Source organism: Ambystoma mexicanum, chromosome 3q, assembly GCF_040938575.1.
Source record: "Ambystoma mexicanum isolate Mex_15411 chromosome 3q, UKY_AmexF1_1, whole genome shotgun sequence".
Classification (NCBI taxonomy): domain Eukaryota; kingdom Metazoa; phylum Chordata; class Amphibia; order Caudata; family Ambystomatidae; genus Ambystoma; species Ambystoma mexicanum.
Window position 1 is genome coordinate 1,078,855,967 of NC_090926.1, and position 24,023 is coordinate 1,078,879,989.

At 46.0% G+C, this 24,023-nt stretch overlaps 1 protein-coding gene across 2 annotated transcripts in view; it reads right to left on the reverse strand.

The window, feature by feature from the left end:
• LOC138583260 (zinc finger protein 436-like) overlaps positions 1–24,023 on the reverse strand; it is a 336,884-nt gene that overhangs the window by 67,720 nt on the left and 245,141 nt on the right. For both annotated transcript variants that reach the window (XM_069655337.1, XM_069655336.1), the window contains exon 6: positions 14,772–14,882. In XM_069655337.1, coding sequence (XP_069511438.1) covers positions 14,772–14,882 — 111 coding nt within the window. The remainder of the gene's footprint in view (positions 1–14,771; positions 14,883–24,023) is intronic.

Consider the following 24,023-nt stretch of genomic DNA (forward strand, 5'->3'; position numbering starts at 1 on the left):
AGAGATGACCCCCTCTGGCCCGTGCCGCCTTGCCACCACAGGCCAGCCTGCTGCTGACTAACTGCCTAGGCATCCAGGGTCTCCAGGGTGAACTGCACCCATATATTCTCCTGGGAGGGTGAGGTATTTATAAACTCACCCCCCTGCCTTCCATGTACTAGATCCTGCAGCCTGCCTCTTACATGCAGTTAGATGGCCTCTCCTTGGTGAGGCCCTGCGGCAAACAAGTCTTGTCTGCACGACCACCGCCCCAATCCACCCCCCCGCCCTATCAAAGGCAGTTTGCACCGGGGTACTGTGGAGCTGTCAGGGAGCGATAAAGGCCAAGAGGTGCCAAAGACCATGTACACTTCAAAGTGGTCTATAGAGCATGGGTTGTTGTTCCCATGTCTACCTCCAGACCCCATGTCTCCTGCCAAGCATCCCCCCTCACGCTGGACGGCCCCCTGCAATCCACATAAGTGTGTCTCCATTCACAAGTCTTCCTGTGTCTTGTCTGCACGACCACCGCCCCAATCCACCCCCCCCCCCCATCAAAGGCAGTTCGCACCGGGGTACTTATGAATATACATATACACGTCATTCATTCACAAACACACCCCTGTTTCGAATTCTTTATAACCCACTTCATATTTCTAATGAGAACTTCTTTGCGCTTTGCTAGTCAACCCGTGAAGGTGCTGGTTATCTGCTCTTCGTCTCTGTGAACTTCCGTGACAACTTCGAGGAAACTCGTCAGTTTGCAACCTGTGAACTGCTCCCTGTTCTACGACAAGAAACTACTCTGATCCCTGCATCTGTTTGTTCGTCAAGGTAAGGCCATGTACCGTAATCATTTTGCGTCCAATTTCTTTTCGTTCAAGACAGTACATGCAAGGAACTAGTCACATGTTCTGAGTTTACATTGGTATTCATAGAGAATTGTTGATCTTTACTTTTCAGAACTTTCCACAATGCCTGCCTGTTCCATTGGCGGTTGCCCTTCGAAGACCAATAATAAATCTGAAGGTACTATAATGCATGTTTTCCCTAAGACAATAGATCAGATAAGAGAATGGGTCCGATATTGCGGATATCCACCGTCTGAGCTTGAAAGTAGAGTCCTAGAAGTCTTTGCGGACAAGAGGGGTGATCGATACCGCATCTGCAGCAGGCACTTTACCTCTGACATGTACTCCACATCATTGCTAATAAAGAAGAACACACCGCGAGCGAGGCGAAAATTGCTCTCAACCGCTATTCCCACTCTATTCGTCCACATCCCTCCACTGGTGAGTCAAGTTTACGTATTTATCTCTCGGCCTTGCGGTAGTGTGTAGCATTAGCTAACAATTTCCCCATTTATGTATCCACTCAATATGAAGGCGGAAGATTCTCCATCCGTGTCGTTATTGCAGTCATCAGCCACTTCAAGCGCCTATCGGGTAATCTTACTTGGCTATTCTGCCACTGACTTGTTTTAGGCATGTAAATCAATAGTTTTAATTTATCGTGTAATTATTTTACCTAATGGTACACCCTTGTACTCGTCCTCTAGTCTTTGTTTTCAGTTATAATTATTGTTATCCAAAATAATGCAAGTACTGTCTTTCAGGGAGATGCTGAGGAGTCCAACGTATTGACGACTACCGTTGATGTCACTCAGATGCTCGAGGTACGTTTCCGGACAGTTCCATCGATGGATATCATCAGATCTTGCATTCTTGTAGCGTGATTGTTACACACAATGTTTCTTTCGTTTTTAGCCATTGATATGTCCTTCTGTCGTCGCCCTCCTATGTGTCTTCTTTTTTCAATATTGTGTTCATTACTAATGAAAGTCCTATGTTTCAGGGAGTCGATGGAGCATTAGTCCAAGAAGAAGGGGGAGCATGCAGTTACGGGTCGGCGCAACAGCTTGCAGAAGTGTGCACCGCAGTTACATCGTCCCTTGATGTTCTTATGCATTTCGAGGTATGGATACTGACAGTTCGATCAAGCGAAATCATATGACGTGATTACATCCGCTATACTTCCTTCTTTATTAACGCAAGTACTATGTTTCAGGGAGATGACGGAGCTTCTTCTACAAGAACATCACCCCTAGTAGTTGATGCAGATCTCTGGGTGGTGACACTTCCAACGATCAAGCAAATCGAATCATATTTACATATCCATTATTTATTTTAGACAACTGATCATTTGTGCAGGTCTATTTAGATGAGCCGTTGACGCCTGCACAAAGTTTATGTTCTTTTTAACAAAATAGAAAACCATACTAATGCAATTACTGTGTTTCAGGGAGTTACTGAAGCATCATCTTCAATAATATCATCAATGGAAGTCTATGAGGAGCCCGAGGTATGGATCTTGACAGTTCCATCTAACTAGATCAACAATGCGTGAATAATTGTCATTTGAATGTTCTACACAAAGCGTTCATTCGTGTTTTGCTATTGAGATGTACGTGTGTATTGGTCCCCAAGTACATTTTGTGTTTTCGATATTATTATACATACTAATGAAAGTTCTATGTTTCAGGGAGTAGATGGAGCGTCAGTGCGTGATGGATGTGCTTATCATGAAAATATAGTCGTTGCAGCGCAAGAGGAAGTGGAGACATGCACACACGAGTCGGAGCAACAGCGTCCTGATGTTGAAGTTCGAGGCAAGAAAGTTTCAAAGAAAAGAAAGCAAAAGAAGGTTAGTGTCCTGGTCACTATATTATGTTGTTTTTCACTGTTAATAGTTCAATACTGTAAGTTGTGTTTAAACTGAACATCCCTTTTCCAATCTGTCCTCTAGTTGCGAGTGGGTGTACGAACTAGATCTACACAGACAGTGAAGCGAACGAGAGATGTTGCTTGTCAAACCTTTTGGCAGGGACTTGAGACTGGAGATGCATCGTGCCAATGGGAAGAATATGAAATGATTGACAACGGAGCTATACCACCACCAGCCATTGATAGTGAATGTCCTCCTGGTAGTTCGGATGCAGTCGGAGATCAATTCACAGAATCCACACCCGCAAAAACTAAGACCGCGAGAAAGTTGAAGAAATTGTTTTATTCACCCATCGCCGGAGAAGGAACAGATGTTGCAATGGAAGAGAATGAAGTGGACGACAATGAAACACCATCAATATCACTGAACATAGCGGAAGACGATATCAGAGATTCTACCTTTCATGTGAGTGACATGTCCTCAACGTTACAGGCCGAACCAGCTGGGATGCAGAGTGACAGTATAAGGAAAGAGGCCAAATTCATTGTATTCGATAGTTGTTTGATTGATATTATTATTCGGATGAAATGTGGGCATTCGGTTGGTGGGGAAGTATGTGGGGAGCCATTGATTAATGTGACTCGTGCAATTCGAGGCACTAAACTTAAAATGCATGCCACCTGTACAAAATATCATCCTCTCTCATGGTCTGCACAACCCATGCTGGGGCAACTGCCAGCAGGCAATCTACTTTGTGCAGCGGCTGCACTTTTTAGTGGTTCAAGTTTTAAAAAGTTAGAGTCTTTCTTTCAGTTTGTGGGAATCCATTTCATTGCGAAAACTCAGTTCTACAAATACCAAACCAATTATCTATTTCCAGCCATTAGCGAAGCTTGGAGAATGGAAAAAATGTCTATTGATAGTACATTCGCGGGCAAACGGTTCAGGCTAGCCGGTGATGGACAGTGCGACAGCCCATGATTTTCAGCCAAGTACTGCACCTACCACTTTCAGGACATGGAAAGTAAGAAAATTGTGAGTTCGGTGGTCGTGCAGGTGTCACAAAGTACATCCTCAGTGGCCATGGAGAAAGTTGGCTTTGTAGCATCATTGCAAGAACTACAATCGCGGGGAATGGTGATCGACCTGATAGCCACGGACAGACACGTTTCAATTGCCAAGACAATGAGAGAAGAGTACAAAAATATAAATCACCAATTTGACGTTTGGCATCTTGCAAAAACAATCAATAAAAAAATGTCGGCTGCAGGTAAAAAAAAAGATATGCAAGGTATTTCACAGTGGTCCAAGTCAATCAGCAACCATCTTTGGTGGAGCTCAAAAACATGTGGAGGGTCGTTGGAAATTCTACTGGAAAAATGGCGGTCAGTAATGCTACACTGTACCAACGTTCACCGTTGGAACACAAACCAACATTTCCACAATTGTGAACATGGCCATTTGTCCACAGAGGAGGCACGGAAGAAGAAGTGGTTGATTCCTTCATCACCCACTCACAAAGCCATTGAAAAGATTGTATTTGATAAAACTATAACAAGAGATTTGAGGGGACTCACGCAATTCTGCCACACAGGAGATTTGGAGGTGTTCCACAATATGTGCCTAAAGTACAGGCCAAAACGATTGCATTTTGGCATGGAGGGCATGATAAATCGGACTCTTCTAGCGGTCTTGGCACATAACCATAATGTTGGCCGTCAACAAAGTAGGACGACCGGAACTTTAGGGACGCTTCGCTACAATAAGGCCTTTACTAAAAGAAGTAAACAATGGATTATCAAACCAGTGTTTGAGGATATGCAATATGACTTTATTTACAGACTTATTGTTGATGTCCTAGATAGGCTCATTCATGGAGTTGTGAACGAACCTGTGCAGGGGACAACTGCATTGCCACCCAACATTGCCTCTGTTCCATGTCCACCTAAAGAAGAGCTCATTGAGAAATACACATCACGGTTTAAATGATTGTAATTTGATTGTCTGTTCTCTCGAGTCTCCTCATGTTGCAGGCCCATTGAATATGTGTATCTATGTAATGTGTAAATAAAAGTGATTGCTCAGTGTACATGCAATGTGTCTCTCCACCGTTGCCCCTCCCTTCACCGTGCAGTAGTGCGAACCACCCGGGTGTCACCTGTGACTTTGCTCTCGAGTCTCCTCATGTCGCAGGCCCATTGAATATGTGTAGCTATGTATTGTGTAAATAAAAGTGATTGCTCAGTGTACATGCAATGCGTCTCTCCAACCCTGTTCATTTGCGCATTGAATTAAACCAAACAGTAATATAAATCATTTTTCAAAATATATAGAATGTCTCCGTATTTATGGTTCTTTGGGGCTGCAAATACACGCACACAAAATGCAAAGATGGAGTGTAAATTTCAAGTCCTGTGAGATGGCCTTACACTGAATGTAGCTAACTAGGAATGTGTGCTCGTTCAAAGTGAACGTCAGCTGCTTTGATTTTTTGCTCGGGTGCCGGAATGGCCCACGACTCAGTATAAGGTTCTATTGTTATTTCACCTTGACAGGCCGGGACCATCCCGAAAGACTTCTTTTTGGGGGTGTGGTGCAATAACGTAAACGATAATGAATATAATTTCAGAAACGAAAGCCATTTAATGTTCGTTCATTAGAAGAAATAACGTCGGCATAGAAGGAGTGGTATTTCGGGGCTGCCCTACGCACAGACACAATGGAAAATGCAAATATAATGTAAGTAAATCTTTAGATGAGTTTATACCGCAATTTAATTACTATACAGTAGCTTTAAAGACGGGTTAAGTTGTACTTGTTCGTTCTATGTGGCATATTGTTTTGTACCGCGCACTATCTTGAGGAGAACCATCTCCTTTTACGGAAGCACCTCAAAACCTTCCTCTTTGCTTCTGCTTTCTCTCTCCCTCTCCCCTGCTACAACTGGTCCACTGTCTGCGACCTCGGTCCTGGGCCCTTCCACTCTCCACCTGCACTGCCTCCCTGTCAACTCCTGCACTGGGGGACTGTCTCAGTATCCTACAGCCCCCCCTTGACGTATAATACCCAGTTGCACTGTCCTAGCTATGAAATAATTTCCCGACCTAATATATAAAATGAATAATTTTAATAAAGATCTGATGGTGAGACTAATTTCATTTTTTATGTTTTTCAAACAGGTACATCATTCATTATTGTATGTGTCACGAGTACCAGACACCGGCGGATGGCTTTTTTAACCGCCAGTTGCTTCTCCGCGTGAACAACGTTACCACCCTGACCATTTTATGGGACGATCGCCAAGTACAAGTATGCCCTTACGCGGTACTAACGGCTAGATGCAACATACAGACCGTTGTGGTGGCCTAGTGCCTCGTTGTTGGAACAGTCATGCGATTATCAGTGCGACCGAAGAGCTTATTTTATCGTAAACCAACACCCTGTGTACTGCACACGAACATCGCTTGCCTCAAGACGAACTATTTTGGATCGAGAGCAAGTAAAAATGCAAATCGCAGAATATTCTCTAAACATTTGATGTCCAATAAATGTACTTTGCCAAATGGACAATCTTGCCGTTTGCTTTTAAACCACAGTTTCATATTCCGAATTGTGGCGCTGTATTGTGAGATGATCTAAGACCCTGTGTACAGCAAAGGAACATCGCGTGCCTCAAAACGAACTTTTTGGAACGTGAGCAAATAAAAATGAAAATCGCTGAATATTCTCTAAACATTTAATGTCAAATAAATGTACTTTACCAAATTTACAATCTTGCGGTTTGATTTAAAAGTACAGTTTCATATTCCCAATTGTGGCGCGCTGTGTTGTGAGCTGATCTGTGTTGGTTTCCGGGTTATGTGTGTAGTCGCGTAGAAGACGCCTGGGCGCGTTTGCCTACGCAGCACAGTCACGTCACGGATAGAGGCGGGGAATATGAATGTTTTGATAAAGTCTGTTTCAGGGGCGGGGGATTTGATTTAGTGCGGCAAAAGCAGGTGAGCCAGGGCGATGGGGGGAAATGATAGGATTATCAGAAAATGGCGGCTGATTTAGAGTGCGTTAATGGACGAAAAGTCGGGTAAGGTCCATAGGAAAGTTTTCTACGATCTACCGAGTTATGCTTAAAAACACATGGCCGAACCGTAGGGACAATAAAAAAAAAAGTCCCGGAACTATCCTTTAAGAGTAGGAAATGGCAACATATGGTCGGTCATGCCTCTTTGGAGCTCTGTCCAGAGACTGGGAATGACAGCAGTGTGCTTGGAGCTTGTGAGGACCGATTTAGGGTCCAGACACCCTAATTAACATTCTTACCGTAGCCGATGTAAGGAGTGCCTCTGAGATTCTTATCTCAATGTTTGAATAGTGCATGTTTTTCAGTATAAGGGCTTCAGTCACCCCCCGCTGAGCATTTTCGTATATCTGCAGAGGATTTGGCGCCAATCTTCTGTTGCCCACTGCAACTCTAATCTGAAGCACCAAGAGCATGCTGAAGGATGGCAGGATTAATGCTGAACCCAACATTTGCCAGACCAGCTCCCAAAATGTGAAGCGCTGCATCTTTTGAGCAGAGAAAGGCTACAATCGGTGCCTCTGTCCCTCGAGCCAGAAGAGACAACTGGTTCTTTATGCTGCTCTTTATTTGGTGGGCTTTGGTGGTGGGACACATGGGACCCTCTGATCTTCCCCAGGTCAGATTGTTTACACATCCTGGAGGGGCCCTCTTTTTAATTCTGGACACCAAGCTGTTGTATCTGCTGCTCATGGACACCAGGCTGTGACAGTCCAGTGGCGCAAGTCCCTTGTCGGCTCATTTTAGCAGCAGGCAATGGCTGGACACTGAACTCTTCTCACCAGCAGGTGAACCATCTACCCATCTCTAATGCCATGATACGTCCGCAAAGGTCCGCCTTTGTCAGGAACATGAAGTCCAGCAACAGGCACCATCTCCTGAGCTAGTTCCCACTCATGGGAGACTGTTCTGCCTGCTCAGAGCATCCGCCGTCAAGTTCTTCTCTCCAGCTAGGTGAACTGCTGATAGAGAGATTCCTTCTTGAATTGCCCAAAACCAGAGCTGCATTGCCTCTCTGCACAGTGGCAGTGACCCTACGCCTCCTCTTTTGTTGAGGTAGTGCATGGCCACTGTGTTGTCTGTCATTATGTTATTCTTTCCCTGTACTGATGGCAGGAAAGCCTTCAGCGCTAGTCTGATCGCTCTCAGCTCTAATAGGTTGATGTGTAGTCTGGATTCCGATAGAGACCAATGACCGGTGATGGTCAAGTCGTTGGCATGGGCTCCCTACCCCGTGATTGAGGCATCCGTGACTACTGTTATCTCCGGCCATGGTTGCCAAAACTGTTCTCCTTTCAAGATGTTCTCCCGACAGGCCCGCCAGTGAAGGTCTCGAGCCACTCTGTCCAGGATTAGTAGGAGATCTGACATCCTCCCTGAGAATTGTGACATCTAGGTCCTTAGCGCCCACTGGAGAGATCACATCCTCAGGCGAGCCCCTGGCACTTGGAAAATGCAGGATGCCATGAGGCCAAGCAACCTCAAAAAAGTCGAAGGCTGGTAGACGTTGGGCATTTTGAAACCGGGTGACCATCTGTAGAATATCTTCAGCCCTCACTTCTGGTGGCATGGATTTTCTCAGGACTGCTCCAATGAACTGGATTTTCTGTGATGGTATAATCTGTGACTTCTTTAAGTTGAGGGAGAAGCCCAGCTTGTAGAGGAAGTGGCAAACAAGCTAGATGAATCTGAGCTTGTTCCGGGGGCACTGCTCTGATCAACGAGTCGTCCAGGTAGGGGTAGATATGAATCCTTTGCCTCCTTAGACTTGCAGCCACAACTGCCATTAGCTTGGTGAAGACCCTCGGGGCGCAGGTCCGTCCAAATGGCAGAACTCAAAATTGATAATGAGAGTTGCCAATGGCGAACCTCAGGTACTTCCTGTGCTTGTGATGGATTGGCACATGAAAGTAAGCATCCTGGAGGTCTAGAGATACCAACCAGTCTTGAAGCTGGAGGGCCTGAAGGATCTGAGAAAGGGTTACCATCTTGAACTTGTCCTTCCTGAGGAATTTGTTTAATTCTCTCAAGTCCAAGATGGGTCTCAATCCTCCGTCCTTCTTCGGTATTAGAAAATAGGGAAAATACCAACCCTTGTTCCTCTCCACTACAGGTACCGGTTCTATGGCACCTTTCTCTAGCAGGTCTAAAATCTCCCGCATAAGGAGCGGGTCTGGAAGCTTTAAAGAATTGTTCCCTGGTGGATGACTGAGGAGTATGTAGGAAAGGCAGGCAGTAACCTTGGGCAACTGTTTCCAATGCCCAAGCATCTGACGTAATAGACTGCCATTCTATCAGATGTTGAGTTAACCTGCCTCCCACTGGTGTTTTGTGTGGGGAGACCTCAGAGGGGTTTAGAAGAGGCTGACGCAGATGGAGGGTAAAGCGGCACCTGCTGAAGCGGGTTTAGTAGCCTTGACCCGTCCACCACGGGTGAATCGTCTCTGGCCCCTTTTTTCTGAATGTGGAGTAAAAACGAAAGGGCTTCCCCCTCCAGGACATACCTGTGGGGCGACTTGGAGTTTGACGGATTGCAGCACCAAGTGATTTTGCTGCCGTCTTTGAGGTTTGTAATTTCTCTAGGCTGTCATCAGCTTTTTTGCCAAATAGAGAGGTGCCGTCAAAGGGCATTTTCAGAAGCCTGGGTTGTACATCAGGAGCAAAACCAGACTTCCGCAACCACGCAAATCTGCGGATTGTGGTACTCGCCGCCATGGCTCTGCTCATGCTGTCAGCAGAGTCGATACTTGTTTGCAGGGACTCACACATCGCATCCTTCATGTTCAAGAATGCGTCTTGTTCCTCCCCTTCTGGGAGACAGTCAGCCGCTGATGAAGCGCGCTCCCAAAGGGTGTGGCTGAATCTAGCTAGCACGCGAGTGGCGCTGATAGACTTAAGTGCCATACTGCATGCTGAAAAGACTTTAGACATGGCATCAAATCTTTTCTCGTCTCTGTCTTGTGGTATAGTGGGGTATGCCGACTTACTATTTGACGACGTCGCTGCCTTCACTACTAAACTCTCTGGAGTTGGGGGCTTACTTAAATATTCAGGGTCTGAGGCGGATACTCTGTACTTCGCAGAGAGCTTTTTAATTACTGCAGGGATAACTTAAGGGGTCTCCCAATTTGCAGCTATATTTCTCTGCAATGCAGCATGAAAATGGACTATAGGGTCTTCTTGAGGCCCTTTATTTAAGATGTCAGTAGGATCATCTTGCTGGAAAGAGGGTGCAAGTGTTGTCCACCCCATAAATTGCATAATTGTAGCCATAAGGGCTTTGTAAGGCATTTCTGCATGTTCTCCAGGGTCTGGTCTAGCAAATTCTGCCTCTGGAGAGGTATCTATGCCACTGGCATCTTGTAAAGATTCTTGTAGATCTTTCAATCTATTTTCCTCAGAAATTAGTTCCTCTGGAATGGTTACTGTTGTTCTTTGTAACCCAAAATGTCTCTCATTGCCAGAGTCCTCCCCTTCCTCATATATAGAGGATAACGCTCTGAAATGATCAGATCTTGGATAAGTGGTAAATCCCATTTCCATAGCAGAAGGAGCGAAATTAGTGGATACTGCTTGGGAAAAGGTTGTTGTTGATGGAGACGTCACAGGTCTCGACAAACCCCGCAAATGGCGTCGAAAAATTCGAAAAAAGGGCCTTGATGTACTTGAGAGGACCCGAATCCTACTCGGTGTTGTCGATATTGTCGACGCCACTCTCGACAACTTGGGTGGGACCTTCGTCACCTCTGGTGCCGGTGGCGTAGTTTAGGTTTGAGACCGCGAGCACGTATCCTTCATCGGGGTCGAAGACAGCGTCGATGACACAGATTTGTGCGGCGAAGGTACCTTCGACGATGGCGTCGATGACGCAACTTTACCCAATGACTTTCTTTACTCGAGGGTTCATGATGCTCGAGGGTTTTTGTTCGCTGGTTTCGACGACTCACAGCGTTTTAGTTTTTCGGGTCTTTCACCTGGGGTATCACCTCTAAGCATCTCCGAGGGGGTCAAGGCCGCGTTCTCGAAGACCCTAAGCATTTTCTTGTGAAATTCCTCCCACTTAGCTGGAGAGCTGCGTTTAGTGGGGCAGGTGACCCTTTCTGGGGAATTAGAGGATGAAGAGGAGGGAGATCTATGATGCCTCTTCTTAGAGTGTCTCGATCTCGACGAGTGGTGGGAGCCGCTCCGAGATCTCGATCGGGAATGTTTCTTTTGGTGGTGAGGAAACGAATGTCTCGACTCGGCCAAGGACAGTTTTGAAGGGGTAGAAAATGTAACTGTCTTACCTCTTTCTAGCTTCCCCCTACGCTCCTTCAAGGCTTTCGCCGTCATCGACATGCAGTCCTCACATTCCGAACACTGGTGCTCTGATCCCATGCACCACAAACAGATCCTTTGTGGTAAAAAGATGTCATTAACGGATCCTCAATCTCGACATTTTTTTAAGACGGACCATGGCGTCGATGTTTCAGACGAAGATGCCATCGTAGGATATAGTATTTTTTGAAGATTTTGAAGATTTCTCGATGCGTAGAACCGAGCGTTGCATCTCTGAGGCTTACAAAGCGCAGAAAAACTGAACTGATCAATGGACGCTGAGCAAGACTATTTATACCTATGGTGACGTCGGCGCCGATACAGAGGCCTTCGAGTGACACGACTCGAGGGACGTCGACGCGCAGCGCCCTCTACTGAGAAAAGATTTCCAAGACCAGCAAGCTGTAAATTGATTTTACCAAAGATAAGGAATACGTGGGAGGACACAATCCATTCAAAAGGTTATAATAGGTGCCTCTGTCCCTCGAGCCAGAAGAGACAACTGGTTCTTTATGCTGCTCTTTATTTGGTGGGCTTTGGTGGTGGGGCACATGGGACCCTCTGGTCTTCCCCAGTTCAGATTGTCTACACATCCTGGAGGGGCCCTCTTCTTGATTCTGGACACCAAGCTGCTGTATCTGATGCTCGTGGACACCAGACTGACAGTCCAGTGGCGCAAGTCCCTTGTCGGCTCCTTTTAGCAGCAGGCAATTGCTGGACACTGAAATCTTCTCACCAACAGGTGAATCATCTACCCATCTCTAATGCCATGATACGTTCGCAAAGGCCCGCCTTTGTCAAGATCATGAAGTCCAGCAACAGGCAACATCTCTGGCCAGGAATTCTGAAACAAACTGCACCCGCCATGAGCCGGATCCAAACCAGACACTGTAATTCACGCCTGAACCCACGGCCCCATGACCTTCTTCAAAGAAATCAATGCTGTGTTAGTTTTCCACAAGAATTCAAACTTTGCTCGAGTTGCAGGTCATCTGTAAGGGGGCCATTCCGGGGGCCTTGCATATCCCTTTTGCACTCCCCTCGGGCCATCTAAATCTCATAGTTGAAATACCTTAACTGCAACCATCCTGGCCTTATCTTTGCTAGTGGAACCTAGATGCAGGAATCTGCTGTGGTGTTACACTGTTTCAGGATTCGTCGATCCACTTCTTTTTCCCCTGGAAACCTCCAAGTACCTAATTGCAAACGTGTAGCACAATAACTGCACTTTTATTAATTAAAAACTCTGCTAAATAAGTAAAGCTGCTTACTTAGCGGAGACATTTGTGCAACATTTGCTCAAGGGCTAGGGCTGGAAAATTGAAGTCAATATTAGTGGTTGTCTTTCATTTATATATTTAGGCCTGCTGAGCCATTATCTTTTCTCCCCACTTTACTACTGCAACAGTAACCCCTTGAGATACTAATTGTATACAATTTGCCATTTAAAGTGTGGATAGTGTATCTACAGTTTCTAATATTACAGTGGTTCATGACCTCTATACCCATTAATGTTGTCTTTTGAATTATGTGCACCCTTTACCAGTGTTCACCCCTGCCAAACAAGAGTAAGCTTTACTGCTCAGACACATTTACCAGTGCCAGTTTGGTCTGTCTTTTGTGTAAACATTGCAGGTCCACTAAGGTTTGGTCTCTAAAACCTAAAACGCGGCTGGTTTAGAAACACCCTCCAAACAATAGGAAACCAGTGACACAACTAAAGCTTCTTTCTACTGTTTTGGCATCTGGTGGATTGCATCTGCATCTTTTTATAAGTGAAGGCATAAGACTATCCAATCTGCATTACTTTTTTGTAAAAAGTAAAACGACCAATCTAAAGAATTGATGCTGATCAACTTCATGAATGGCGAGTGGAGAAAGATAGCAGCATTTAGCTTAGTGACAAATATGTAATTTAGTTTTAAAAATAAGTGTAACGTTGGTATTGGCACTCTTTTACGAATGATGATCTAACAGCCATGATAAATTGGTTGGAGACATATCTTGTCGTATTTTGCACACAGTTGTTTGATGCATTTATAATAAAAGTTTGCTTTTATGATCAGTTTTTTTATGCCTTTGTAGAAATAATACAATATGATTATTTCAATACAATAATGATAATAGGTAGAATGTTTGTTTTGTATAAAGAACAATGATGGTTATATCTATAAGCCTCCATAATGTCTATTTTTGTGATCGGGGCAACATCTTAAAAATAATGTTTTCTTGAAACCCATATCAGGTTGTGAATGCGTGATAGTAAATCCTTAATTACCGGGTGTTTTTTCTTCAAACAGGAATTTATCAAGATACCATATGAAATCTTTGTCTTTAGAGCGAGCTGTGCTAAACTGCCTAAAATTTAATTTCTTTGAATATAACAATAGATGATTTTCCAAAGAGTAGTCCAAAGTCACATTTAAACTTTGCTGTAAACAAATCAGAGTATGTTAAAAAACCAGAAGGTCATCTGCATAAGTTAGCCAATTAAGATGCTTAGGAACACTTCTTCAGGGAGAAAGATTCACATTAATAAGAGAAATTGACAAAGGTCAAATTCTTTAGTCTTAAAAAAAGAAAAGCATTCATTCAATTCAACACTCAATTATACAGACATGTGTTGTTGAACTAATTTGCCCGCCTGGCTACACTGCTTATAACCATCTTAATCCACCAAGCAGCTAGGCATATCAAAAACAAGAGGCCTACATCTTGTGATTTTAGTCGATTGCGGGTGCTTCATCAAGCAGCAAGAAAGAAAAAAATAAGTTCCTCCAAAACAAATCCTGTATACTATTGCAGTGAATGTGCACAGCATTCAAAGACAGACAGCAGCTTCACGGGTAATGCACATTAGTGATAGCACCATTACAAACGGAAAATGGAATGAGGGAATGCAGGCATGGCTGCAGGAAGTTTTATTGTCCCAATGTCTTTCTCTTGTAAACATTGCAACTTTGCTGGGCAGTCTGGTCCACTCCTGCTAGTGGAGTTTTAGGATGCCATCTAGTATTGCAGAGTCCTAGAATAAACCATGTGCATGAGGACAATTAAAATCGTGAAAGATTAGGTTATGATTGTCCTCTAACTCCTATATTGAGGGCCACCCAATGTAAGAGCATATCTGAATGTTGCTCAGAAATTGACTGGCAATAGTAAACATGTAAGGTAGGAGAAAGCGTTTCAAACCTGCCAAAGTGGAAAATATGATGGGTCCTCCCTTTGCTCTGTCTGAGGCCGATCCCAGAAACACATTTTGTTGGACCTCTAAAATAAGCCTTTATTCTATGACTAGTGCCCCACCACCCCCCCAATTACTAAATCCCCATTGTCAGGGGAGTTTAACCCAACCGTTATAACTTTACTTCTTGTATGTTAAATTATATTTAGTATCTTAAATAGTGTCTCTATGTGGACTTTAACTTTCTTAATATCGCAACTGTATTGAATTGTGCTTGGTCGAGCCTGCCTTTCTCGCTTCACCATAAAGAGCTCTGCTTTGTATTCGGCAAGGCTACCAATAGGAAAACCGGGGGTTACACTATAGGAACCTCTGCATTTCCTTTTTTAAGATACATTGGTACTGAGGCTCCGGTCCAGTGAATGCAACCTTTACCCACACTTCTCCATTGTCCAGAGACTTCCTCACACTTAGCAAACTCATTGAACTCACCAGTAAGAGGGTTGCTTCCACCCCATGCCTTTGCGCCCCGAGGTAATACAGAATGCGTCATCTCATCTTCTTTTACAATAAAGGATACAACTGGTGCCACCTCATCAGGTTCTAAATGAGAAAAAAACTACTGAGATTACTTTCATCACTCCAGAGGGGCAGTAATCACTAACAATTTATGCAGACCATGCCCTTCTAACTATGTTAATTGTGTACCACATCTTTTTTAAATAACCACATGAACAAACATGAAAATATGATTTTCAGCTTCCTTTCTGTCTCAAAAAGAGTCCTTCATCCTGAGCCCAGCTCAGATCTGTCAAGTATGCATGCTTTAAATTTGGTTCTGGATTAACTCATCCTTAGCATTTGTTATTACATATTTGAAACAAAATAAAATGTGTTATTACATGTTTTAACTTGTTTTGTAAGAGAGCCCACTAAGATTTACAAAGATTCACTCTAAAAGGCTGAATTTTACCTCGAGTCCCCTTTGACGTGTCTTCCCACCCGTAGTCCCACTCATAGAGGGCTTGTTTTCCATGCTATTCGAGATTTTCAAATGCAATGCTCAAAAACGTGTCATTTTGTCAACTTGGATCAGACAAAGACGTTTTAAAGTCATTTCACTTTTGCAATTGTAATCTTTACAATGTAATCACAATATTTAAAAACAATGAAAGGACTCCCAGGATGGCCACCGGGTAGAGAGCAGCGTGCAGGATTGGCTCTCACCACACCCCCACCCCCACACCCACCAGCGCCAAAAACCAATGCTGAAACAATAAAGATCCTTCCCCAGCCTTGGGAAACGATCAACTAGAGTGCTAAAATGTACTGCTGCGAGCAGGCGTGCCAACAGAATTGTGCAGCATTGCTGCAGAGAAGCATAGCCCTGAGGGCCTGGAGCTCTGGGACTGGGAGTGCGCTGAAGCCGGCGGCTGGAGGCAGGACGGAGAGGGTGAGACACGCTGTAGAGTGTGGACGAACAGTTAGGAGGCCGCCGGAGATGCACTCCCCAGCACTGTCTAAGCTGGGTAGAGCCATGCGCGACCTCTGACAGACCAGGAGGCAAAAACAGCTGCACCGGTCAGCCTAGGCTCAGGAAGCCCTAACCTCCGGAGTAAGGAAGAGCAAGTCATTGCAGCCCGCTCTAGTGGACAGCAGTGGAACTACATGAAGAGAGTAAGTGAAGCACCGGTGCCAGTTACTGTAAACGCCCAGCAGGAGCAGGAAGGTCTGAAATAAACGCTCCCAGAGCTAGTACAGTGCTTCTTGCCTGAGGGTCCCCCAGACTAGGCCCATCAACTCCACCCAGAGACTCCACACATAAGGAATGGCGTAAGGAGGCATGGGGGGCTGGTCTAGGGCCCCCACAACACAATTTTAGAGAGCTGCAAGAGTGCACAGAGGGCCCTACAGGATTATGGTATGAGTCCCAGCGGATCCCTGAAAGGAGTAGATAAGGCCCAGAGTGCCACAGAGGACTAATAGATGGGGGCACAGATGGGGGCCTACTGAGGCAGGCCCCTGCAGGTCTGGTGGGGACAAGCGGAGAGTTGAGCTGCAGCATGCAGCCACACAAGGACCTGGGAGGAGAGGACCCGGAGGGGACTAGGATCAAAGGCCCTGAGGAAGGGATCGGGAGAAGGCCAGGCTGTGCAGCAGGACTCCACAAGAGGAGGGGAGGCAAAGGGGGAGATTGACCCTCGCCCACAAGCAAAAGCAACACTAATGTCTAAGCACAAGAACAAGGATCTGCAAGCAGCCTCAAAGTCATCTAGGAAGGCTCAGGAGATAAAGCTACACAAACTGTGGAGGAAAGAAGTTGAGATGGCCACAGAGAATGAACGGGGCCCATCAGAGGGGGGCAAAATTTCACTGTGTCAGAAACAGTGGGTTGAGCCCCAAAGCGTGAGTAAGATGGTTTCTTTTTTTGTGAAGTTATTGTCTCTTGCATACTTTCTGTAAGGTCAATTATAGGGTCAAGGATAAAGGGAATGGGCTTATATATTTGAACAGAAGGAACAGCATCAGCGGAGGTCTGGGACATTACGGACTTTTTGATGACTTACTTTTTCCGAGTGGCTCAGTTTCTCTAAACTGTTTGAAATTATAAGTTGCTCGGTAAGTAACTGGTTAAGCTGATTTGAGTGGACTTCAGCCTTTATAACAAGCACTTCAAACAACTTTGCCAAAGCCAAAATGGCATTATTCATAGACGTAAGTGCAATGCCAGTGCTTACGTTCTGAGTGTCACCGTAACCAGCAATAAAGGAGCCTTTTTCGGACAGTTTTCTCGGGGTTGGAGCACTAAATGACAACTTTTCCACAGAATTGGAAGCGCTAATATATGTGAAAAGCGTAGGTGACTTGGATAAGTTGTCAGAGCCAGCATGCGGTGAGAAAGCCGAAACATTTGCATCCAAATCAATTATAGGTATGTCCTTAGAAGCAGGACTAGATGATGTCTTAGCGCTAGATGAATTGCTAACATTTAAGCCAGACATATTGGCTACTTCACTAGAGGGGGCGACAATGCCAGTTAGAACATTTGTTAGCAAAATGCTATCAGTAAGAGAAACGTTCTCTTTTGCAAACGTAACTGTTGGGCCTAGAGCTGTTACAGATTTTACATTCTCACCATCAAGGTTCTTTACCATGTTGTTCGTGGGCATTATTTGTCCATTTGAGCCTTCTCCAATGACGATTTTATCTGTGGTAAATCCTTGCGAAGAGTCCTTTGTACCCATGGAAGGGGTAGCCGTTGTGCATGGGATGTTATTCCCACAGCTAGTGTCCCTGCAAAATGAACGAATGTCCATACCCAATAGTTGCTCAGCTCTGCTCTTTGGGGATTCGAGCTTAAGCAGGGTTTTTTATTTTAGACCTTCATGAGTTGAAGTGTGAGAAAAGCTCACACCGTTGGTGTTGTGTGCTGAAGTTACAACCGGCATTCCGGTTAAGAATTTATACCTCGTTTCATTTTTTTTTTTCGCAAAGTATTAAAAAACAAATTAGTGGCCGAAAGGGAGGACTAGTGCCAATAATAACAAAGGCAGAACAGACCTTCACCGCGACGAACGCGGCGAAGCGGGACTTCTGGGACTTGCTAGGTGCGTGCGCGCGGTGCGCGCGCAGCCTCCCTTATGTAGTCCCTCCTCCTCTGATTGAAGTGAAGCCTAAGGAAAGGGGAAATATATGTCAATACTAAGTTCAACAGAGTATTAAAGGTGCTATTAAATAAAGTCTGTTGTCCTTCACCTTCTGGTTGGTGTAGTGAGGAGTAAATCCTTTTCGTTTGTAGGTAATCCAGTAAAAGGTAAGCAGAGCAAGGAGCAGAGCAGCAGAGTCTCCTGCGGCAAAGCGGGACTTCTGGGACTTGCTGGGTGCGAAGGAAGAAGGAAGGTTGTGAAGGAAAGGTGCCATTGGCTTTGTGAGGCATTTTTCTTTAAGCAGACTATGGATAATGAGGTGAAGTTTCACATCATCACCCTCAATGTTAGGGGTCTTAACTCCCCTGTTAAGAGAAAGAAGGAGGAGCAGTTTCTGGGGAGAAAGAAACCAGAGATTGTGGCCTTTCAGGAAACACACATTCAGAGGAGGGATAGGCTCAAACTAAAACATAAAAGGATATAGCCATTTATACCAAGCTAACGCTGAGGGAAAGACTGGGGCGTGGGGGTAAACAGGTGGTGTGGGGTAAATACCAATAGCCACCCGGGATACGCCGGGCTTCAGGGTGACTGCCACGAAGGGGGATGACGAAGGTAGATACCTAGCTGTGGTGTTCCAGTGGGAGAGAGGGTCCTACACCATAGCAACAGTATAGGCTCCCAACCAAGGACAGGACGGGTTTATACGAACAGCACAGACTAAACTAGAGAGGTAAGGCCATGTAAACCTCGCTAGGGGATTTCAGTCTGGCATGGGACCAAAGGGTTGACAGAAACGTGAGAGTATACCTCAATCAGGGATGCCGTCGGGTAAGTTAAAGGAGCGCATGGCCCAACTAGCTCTGGTAGATTGCTGGAGTGAACTAAGAGGGGAGGACACAGGTTACACATAATATTCCTACGTTAATAGAATCTTCTCTACAATTGCTTATGCCTGGATTTCTAGAAAGCTCCTGGGGCAGGTCACGGAAATTGAGAAAGCTCTTTTGGAGCATGTACCCATCATGCTGGCCTTGCAAATGGGGACAAGGGAGCCTGGTCTGTGGCGATGGAAATTCCCCAATCACCTGTTAAAAGACAGGGTTACATCCAGGGAGTTAAAGGGTAACAGAGGAATTTTCCATGCTCAATACTACAGAGGCGGCCAAGGAGTACATAATTTTTGACGCCTTCAAGGCAACTATGAGGTAGGAGCTAATAGCTAGGAAAAGCCAGAGGGACAAACAAATGGGCCGGTTGCAAAAAGAACTGGAAACCAAACGTGAACAGGTAATGGGGAAAATGGTAGACAACGTGGGGAATGGGGAGTGGGTTGAGGAAGTAATACAGGCTGATAGGGGGCCAGCTTGATGTGCTGCAGACCACAAAGGCAGAGCAGCCTTACTTTACCTCCAACAGAGGAATTATGTAAAGGCAAACAAGGAAGACCGCCTACTGGCTCGCCAGGTTAGGAAAAATGAGGCGGCAAGAACGATACTTGAAATTAGGAAGGGAACGGGGGAACTTCACGCAGCTACACCCGACATAATGTCGCTGTTCGCACAGTACTATTCCGCTCAGACTCCCCTAATGGGGAAGACCATTCTGACTACATGACCGACTGCCCCCCTCACAAAGATTATGCCACAAGAGGAAGGAATTGGACACAGACATCTCGCCGGAAGAAATTAGGACGGCAGTGGCAGTTCTAAAAATGAATGTGCAGGTACTGCAAAGCTTGTTTGATGCATCCCCCAGGGCTCAGAGACTGCAGGGTTCTGTTCGGTACAGTTGGGCCGAAGACCGTGTAAAATATCTGGGTATGCAAATCACTGGTTTGCTGGAGGCTCTCTACCAAGCTAACTATAGTCCCTTACTAGAGCTAGCGGAATGGGGTCCGATGTCCATCTCATGGCTGGGGAGGATGAGCATGCTTAAAATGGGTGATCCTGCCCAAAATCATCATGGCCCTTCCGGTGGAGTTGCCACAGAGGTTTTTCAGGAGCCTTCAAAAGTATGTGGGAGTGTTCCTTTGGAATCATAAAAAATGGAGGGCTTCCATTAAGCTACTTATGGCCCCCAAAGCCGAATGGGTACTGGGGGTACCACATTTTCGTCTGTACTACTTAGTGGCTCAAATTGGAGTGGTTCGGGAGAGGTTCCTGGGTAACCGCTCTAAAATCTGGTGCTGGATGGATGTGGCGTTGTTTGGTATGCCGCTGGAGGAAGTACATTGGCAACCTAGAGAAGACAGACCCATAAATATGTACTTAAGTAGGATAACAGCACTTATGGGGGACTCATGTGATGCTCTGGCTAAGCAGGTGGCTCTGATGACCCTCCTCGCTAACGTCCCTGTTTATGATCCATCAATTCATGCCAGGCAAGAAAAGGGAGCGCTGGAAGAGGCAGGGTGCCACAAGCTAAGTGATATGTTTGAGGGTAGCAAAGATAAATCATGTGAACAATGCAAGCAGGACTTTGGGATAGGGGAGGGTGAGAGATATCATTACACGCAATTGACACATTGGTTCACGAACCCCTCGATCAGAACCGCAGCCACAAGGGATCTCACCCTTCGAGAAGAATGTTCCTACAGATACAGGCAACACACACCAGGTCGGTACACTGTACAGAATAGCGACAGAGGGACTAAAAAAAATTGCCCTACATGACCAAGTGGAAAACTGTGGTGGGCCACCAGCTGGAGGAGGGACAGTGGGCTCAGCTGTGGGCAAATATCCCTAAACCCACGTGCGGCGTCCAGGTGCAGAGATGTAGATTAAAGTGAGTATTCAGTGGAAACTCGCACCTGAAAAACTGCATAGGTTCTACCCACAATCTTCAGGGCTGTGCTGGAGGGACTGTGGGTTGGAGCGATCATGGAAACATATCTGGTTAGGAATGCTCATCAACACATCCATTTTGGGCTGTGATGGTGCAGCTGTAGACCCGATTTTCAGGCCCCAGTGCTCAGGAAATATGGGGGTGGCCATGTTGGGGATGGAAGAAGTGCTGGAGAACCTACCCCCAAAAGAGCAAAAAAAGGCATACATAATTCTAATGGTGGCCGAGATGTTGCTGGTGGCGTAACAATGGAGGCAAAAAAGTGCCCCCTCTGTAAACGAATGGCTGGCAAAGATATGGAATTTCGTTGCTCTTGAATGGGTGACCTGCTTGATACAGGGGAACCATGGAAAGTTCCTGTTGGAATGGGATGTAATCCAGAGGCTACAGTTGCTTGGTCTGGTTTGATGGAGCGATATGAGCTCCATCAAACCAGTCCAGGATAGGTCCAGGAAAGGTTGGGGGAGGAAATGGTAGGTAGGGAAGGGGGTTGGAGGGAGGATGTCGTAACAGGGACAGTGGTGGGAATTGTTATTGTTCGAGACTACATACAATCAGGGGGTGTTGGATGCTTAGAGAGGAGTGAGGAAACGTTCTGTTGAAATATCTCTGTTGGGAATATTAGGGGGCGGGGGGAGGCAGCGGGAGGCAGGGAGAGGAAGTTGTGATGTATCCCGACAAAATGCCAATAAAATACAATCAGGGGGGTGTTGGATGCTTAGAGAGGAGTGAGGAAACGTTCTGTTGAAATATCTCTGTTGGGAAATAAAATACAAGTAAAAAAAAGAAAACAATGAAAGCATGGAAAAGGGCATTATTCAACTATTACGAGCTGTACTTTCTACAGCAAAGCTGCCCAGCAGTTCCGACATAGACTATTTCAAATCTTGTCATAAATATATAAAAAAGCCGGAGTGCCCGATTCGGACCTTGTGATAAAAGTTGGGTGGAAAGTAGACATTTTTGCCTTCAGTTTTTAGCAACACCATTCGGAGGTGGCTGGAAGGATCGGAGGGGAGATGTTCCTTTATGCAGCAAAAGCTACTAAAATCTCTTGTTGTGGGAGAACACTGTGCTGCAGTAGCACTACGAGCATTTCTTTAAAGACTATCACTTTTCTAATTTGCTAAAGTGTCATTAGGTTTTCGGCAAATTTAGAAAAGGGGTGTTTTAGTCTAGGAAAGAACAAGTTACTTTCTTACCTGGTAACGTTCTTTCGATGGGATGGTCCGACGACGTATTCCATATCTATGACATATAATCACCACAGCTGTGCTGCTTCGGAAACTTTTTTCGGCGTCTGCGTCCAGCGTCGATGACGTCCATGCGCCGTCGTCGAGGACCTCCTCCGACGTCATCTGATGTGATAAGTAGGACGCACAACGCCCGTAGCCTCAGTTGTAGTTTTTTCCCCCAGAACGTGTGACATTAGTCAACTGCCAGTCAGACACAAAGCCTTGCGGAACGTAAGCTGCAATCGCAAAAGAAATTCTGCAGCGGGGAAGGCAGGGAGGGAGCGATATGGAATACGTCGTCGGACCATCCCATCGAAAGAACGTTACCAGGTAAGAAAGTAACTTGTTCTTCGAGGGGATTGGGTCCTCCGACGTATTCCATATCTATGACAGACTCCCAAAGCAGTACCAGAGCAAGGAGGAGGGAAAGAATTTAGAATCAAAATTTAGAATAGCCAATCAAATAGCAGAGCAAAGGACTGCCTTGCCAAAGGCCAGATCCTGTCCTCGGAAGGGAATCGAGGGAATAGTGACGTACAAATGTATGTACTGAAGACCAGGTGGCTGCATCACAGATGTTGCGAATAGGAACACCCCTCTGCAGGGCAGTAGATGCAGCCATACCCCTGGTAGAATGGGCCCGCAAGCCAGCCGGTGGGTCCTTACTCGCCAAGCGGTAACACTCAGAGATGGCCAAAATAATCCAGCGAGACAAAGTCTGTTTCGTCACAGCTTGCCCCAAACGCTTTCCAGCGTAACCAATAAAGAGTTGATCGTCCACTCTGACCCGGGATATGAGTGAAACATAAAAGCTTAAAGCTCTCCTAGGATCAAGCCTATGGAGCCTCTCCTCTTCCTTACCAGGATGCGGAGGAGGATAGAATGCCGGAAGAACAACCTTCTGGGCCAAATGAAATTCCGTCACTACCTTCGGAAGAAAAGAAGGACGAACTCTAAGGACAACCCTGTCCTTGTGAAATACAGTGAAGGGTGGCTTAACTGAAAGTGCCTGTAACTCACTCACTCTGCGAGCGGAAGTAACCGCAACTAAAAACACAGTTTTCAGAGTTAACAGCCTCAAAGGGCAAGAATGTAAAGGCTCAAACGGAGCACCCATAAGAAACTTAAGAACTCCCAACCGGGCACCAGGAAAGGTGACGGAGGGAACACATTAGTGAGCCCTTTCAGAAACTGTGAAATTAAAGGGATTTTAAAGTAAGAACACTCTTCAGACGAGCGCTTAAAGATGGACAGCGCCGCCAGGTAACCTTTAATGGTACCCACTTGCAAGCCCCTGTGGGCCAAAGAAAGTAAAAAGGACAGAACCATGGGGATGTCACATGCAAAAGGATCCACATTATGAACTCTGCACCAGTCGCAGAACCTACGCCAACGGCAACGGTACAGAGACTTTGTTGCTGGCCTTCGGGCCGAAAGCAACACCTCCATCACGTCTTCAGGGAGGTCCCAATCCTTATAACTCAACCTTTCAGAAGCCAAGCGTGAAGGTTGAGGGATCTGACCTCTGGATGGAGAACCTGACCCCCCTCCCGTGAGAGCAGATCGTCTCGGTAGGGAAGACGACGTGGAGGGCAGATGGACAAGTCGAGAAGGTCCGGGTACCACGTCCTCCGAGCCCACGCCGGAGCAATGAGGATCATCCGGGAACCGAACTTCCGTAACCTCCGCAGCACTTGCGGGATGACGGGGACTGGAGGAAACGCGTACAGCAGCGGGAATGACCACTCCACCACGAACGCGTCTCCTAAGGCTCCTTTTGGAGGAAATTCCCGCGAGCAAAACCTTTCGCACTTCCGGTTGACACTGGAGGCGAAGAGATCCACTTGAGGGGTCCCCCAAAGGGCGAAGATCTCCAGGAGAATCTCCTGAGCCAACTCCCACTCGTGAGAGATCGCGCTCTGCCTGCTCAGAGCGTCCGCCGTCACGTTTTCGTCTCCGGCCAGATGAACTGCCGAGATCGAAACTTCCTGCTGGATGGCCCAGAACTCGAGCTG